This window comes from Meleagris gallopavo, chromosome 25, assembly GCF_000146605.3.
Source record: "Meleagris gallopavo isolate NT-WF06-2002-E0010 breed Aviagen turkey brand Nicholas breeding stock chromosome 25, Turkey_5.1, whole genome shotgun sequence".
NCBI classification, from domain to species: Eukaryota; Metazoa; Chordata; class Aves; order Galliformes; family Phasianidae; genus Meleagris; species Meleagris gallopavo.
Window position 1 is genome coordinate 4,779,316 of NC_015035.2, and position 4,237 is coordinate 4,783,552.

The 4,237-nt window shown below is 62.9% G+C and overlaps 1 protein-coding gene across 1 annotated transcript; it reads right to left on the reverse strand.

The window, feature by feature from the left end:
• Positions 1–714: 714 nt before the first annotated feature.
• Positions 715–2,540, reverse strand: LOC100548568 (peptide methionine sulfoxide reductase MsrA 1-like). Its single transcript, XM_010723451.3, has 6 exons — positions 2,469–2,540; positions 2,296–2,364; positions 2,087–2,206; positions 1,801–1,905; positions 1,209–1,315; positions 715–962 (listed from the first exon to the last, which is right to left on the reverse strand). Exons 2-6 carry the CDS (start codon positions 2,312–2,314, stop codon positions 804–806), a joined length of 510 nt encoding a protein of 169 aa, XP_010721753.3. The 5' UTR covers positions 2,315–2,364; positions 2,469–2,540; the 3' UTR covers positions 715–803.
• Positions 2,541–4,237: the final 1,697 nt, after the last annotated feature.

The following is a 4,237-nucleotide window of genomic DNA, read 5'->3' on the forward strand; positions in this document are numbered from 1 at the left end:
CGGTCCCCAGCTCAGCTCTCAGCACACACACGCGGTGCCACAGCTGCAGGCCAGGTGCCGGGGCCGGATGCCGACCTGCCCTCGCTTTCTCTCCTCTTTTTATTTTGTTTTTTTGTTCATTCTCCACTGACCCGGGAACTTCACTTTCTAAACAAGAGGTGGCATCGCACCCCCTTCCTCTCCCCCCGCTTCCAGCCCCCCTTTTTCGGGGACATACTGCTCAGCTGCCCCATGCTGGGCTCAATTCCAGCCCTGCGACGTGGGACAGCGTGGGGACAGCAGTCCGGCCGTGTGTCCGTGTGTCCGTGTGTCTGTGTGTCCGAGTGTCCCGTGTCACGTCGGTGTGTCCCGCCCCCCCCCAACAGCACAGGACATTACCACCGTCCTTTCTCATCCCCTCACCGTCCCGACGGTTCCGTGTTGTGTCCGTGTCCCCCCGCACGGAGCCCCGCGTCCCCCTGCGCATGAGAAACCGCGGCGACAGCGGAGCTGGGACCCCCGCATCTCCCACCCGCTCCGAACCCGCGCTGGTGCTGCCCTCTGGTGGCGAACGTCGGAACTGCATCCCAACGGAACCCAACCCCACAGACGGTGACCCACCGCCCCCCAGCAGCAGCCCTATGGCCACGGACCCCCCCCAGTCCTACAGACACGGACCCCCCAGCACTGTCTCCTCGCCCCCGGGCACACGTGGGACAGCACAGGACCAGGTGATGGAGGGGATGCAGCTTTAATCTTCCAGCAAGGAGTTTGGGTGGCACTGCGGGGACACGGGGACATTGTGCTGGGGGTGCACAGTGAATTCAGGGAGCAATAGGGCAGGGGACCCCGGTGCCCTTCAGGCCGCAGTACCCCCCGGGCACTTTGTGCAGGTACTGCTGGTGGTGGTCCTCGGCGTAGTAGAAGTCACCTGCTGGCTCGATGGTGGTGGTGATGTCCCCTCGGTGCTGCTGGCTCAGCTCCTGGCACAACCCCACAGTGGGGACAAGTTGGGGACACCAGAACAGACCTCCCCATCCCATTGCCCCATAGCGTGGCATTGCCATAGCGGGGCTTTGCCCCACACCTGAGACAGGTGATGGTAGCCTGTGTTCCCAGAGAAGTGTCCCAATGTCCCCAAGAGAGGTCCTGCTGTCCCTAAGGGGGGGTCTGGTGTCTCCAAGGAAGGGTCTGCTGCCCCCCCGGGGGTGTCCCCACGTCCCACCTACCTGCTGGTAAACATCCCTGCTGCGGAGCGCGGCCGCCTGCTGCTGGGGGTTCAGTGTGAGGATGATGGAGCGGTACTGGGTGCCCACGTCCTCCTGCTGCCGCATCCCTGGGGGGCAACACGGGGGGGTTATGGGGCACCAATGACTGTGACAGGCACTGTGTGGCCTCAGCCTATGCTGAGGAGATGGGGAAACCGAGGCATGGGGAAGGCAGAGGCTGCTAAATGTGTTTATGTGAGCACTGTGGGATGGGGGTGCAAAGGAGCTCGGATGGGGCTGGTGTGGTGTTTGGCATTGAACTGCCTGGCCAGGGCTCCAGATATGGCACCAGGGCTGAAGTCCTATCCTCATCCCCATCCCATCCCATCCCATCCCATCCCATCCCATCCCATCCCCATCCCCATCCCCATCCCCATCCCCATCCCCATCCCACACATCCATTTCCATTTTCCATCCCACACCAATCCCACCCCATTCCCATTTTATCTCATCCCTATCCCATCACATTCCACTCCCATTCCTATCCTGTCCCAACCCCATCCCCATCCCCACCCCCATTCTATCCCACCCCATCCCATCCTTCTCCCCATACCCTGTGTGGGGTCGTGGTTCTCCCAGAAAGCCTTCAGCAGTTCCTCATAGCTGATCTTGTTGGGGTTGAACACCACCCGCACCACCTCAGCGTGCCCCGTCTGCCCTGCAGGGACACTCCAGTCCTCTCCACCCCAAAGTCCCTCCCTTCTGGGGACAGAGGGACAAACCTCCCCACCCCACAGAATGCCCCTGCCCAGCCAAACCCCACACCCAAATCACAGGGGCACACCCAAGGTAAATGAGAGCCACAATGGGAACACTTTGGGAACACAACCCCCCGGTACCTGAGCGCACTTCCTCATAGGTGGGATTGGGGGTGAAGCCCCCCGCATATCCCACCTGGGTAGAGAAGACCCCCGGCATCTCCCAGAAGAGCCGCTCCACTCCCCAGAAGCAACCCATGCCTGGGGGAGAGAGGAGGGGGGAGGAAGGCAGTGGGGTGACCCCATAGAGGGCATGGGGTTCCCGGTTTGGGGCTGGAGGCAGCACTCACCAAAAATCGCCGTCTGCATCTCAGGGGGGAACGGAGGCAGCGTGGGATTCCCGGTGACGGCGTGGGTGGCTGCGTGGGGATGGGGGTCAGGGTTCTCCGGAGGGGTGGCATCCCCTCTCCCTGGGATTTGGGATCTGGGAACTCCCCACAACCCCAAGGAACCCTCTGGGTACCCTCCACGTGCAGCCGCTCTGCTCTGCCTGGCAGAGCCGTGCTGGGGCTGGGGAGAGCCTGGGGATCCAGCATGGCCATCTTGGAGCTGTGCAGTGCCACCGCTGTGACTTTGGACTGGGCTGAGCCCTGGCAGCACTGGGAGCACTGGGAGGGAGCGGGGCACCGCAGGCAGAGCCGGGAGCTGTGTGACCACACGGGGCTACAAAAAGGGCTGATGTGTGACATGGGGACAGAATTGGGGACAGCGTGCATGTCTTGTGTGCATGGGGCTGCCGTGGCCCTCCTTCCCTTTGGGGACAATGGGGTTTTCGTGCCCGGTTGGATGCAGCACAGCGGCTGTTGCACAACCCCTACAGACAGCAGAGAATCCACTGCGTGGGGCAGTGGACCCAAACCGGGTCCTCTGTCAACCATTAATGCGCCCCGGGGTCACCGTGGGACAGACCCAGCGCCCTGTACCCCATGCAGGATTGGGGTCTGGAGCCCACGCCAGCACCCAGTGCCCCCAGCCCCCAACATGGAAGAAGGGAAGGGAGTCCTGCTGTGACCCCCACCCACGTCGCCCCTGTCCCCACGGGTCCCCACGTGTGTCCTGTATTCCCCACGTTCCTGTAGGTCTGTCCCCATGGACCCCTCATCCCCATGGGTCTCCTAACCCCCACAGGCCCTAATCCCTGCAGGTCCCCACCCCTGCGGGTCACATCCCCATGATCCCCCAGCCCCATGTTTCCCTACCTCTGGGGGTCTCCTATTCCCCATGGATCCCCACAGACCCCTCACCATTGTGGTCTGTCCCCCTCCCCCACGTCCCCATCCCACCTCGCACGGCATCCTCAGGGACAGGAGGTCCACAGCAAATCATCCCCCCAAGGGAGAGCACAAAGGAAGCAGCATCCCCAAATCTCCCCCTCTTCCAGGACCCCCCCCAGCAGCACCGTGCTCCCCCAGCCATCAGCCCCAGCGTTTCGTGTTCACTGCAGACCTTGATTTCATGTCACACCATTAAGGCACGCAGTGAATGCCAAAGGGGGGGACAGCCCAGGCTGGGAGATGCTAAAACCACAGCCAGAAGGAGCAGCTCCATAGCACCCCATGCTAAGGGGATGCACCCAGGACCCATTGAGACCCCTGGTTCCCAAGGTGGGGGCAGCACACACTGAGGGGGGGAATAACAGGAGGCAGAGGGGACCCCAAAAACCAGCACAAGGCTCCGCAACCCCAAAGCAGGTGGGAGAAGCCCATAGAGCATTGCACAGCCGTACAGAGAGGTACAAAACAACGCACAATCCCATACAGCAGAGCAGAGCACAGCGATGCACGCCCACGGGGAGCAGTGCAGAGTGATGCACAGCCACGCAGGGCAGTGCACAGTCATGCATGACTACACACAGCAGTGGGCAGCAATGCACAGCCTCACAGAGCAGTGCAGGGTGGTGCACAACCAGGTGCAGCAATGCACAACACCACAGAGCAGTGCAGGGTGGTGCACAGCCATGCACTGCGGCGCACAGCCCTGCATTGCGGCGCACAGCCCTGCACTGTGGCGCACAGCCCTGCATTGCGGCGCACAGCCCTGCATCGCGGCGCACAGCCCTGCATTGCGGCACACAGCCCTGCACTGCGGCGCACAGCCATGCATTGCGGCGCACAGCCCTGCACTGCGGCGCACAGCCCTGCACTGCGGCGCACAGCCCTGCATCGCGGCGCACAGCCCTGCACTGCGGCGCACAGCCCTGCACTGCGGCGCACAGCCCTGCATCTGCGGCGC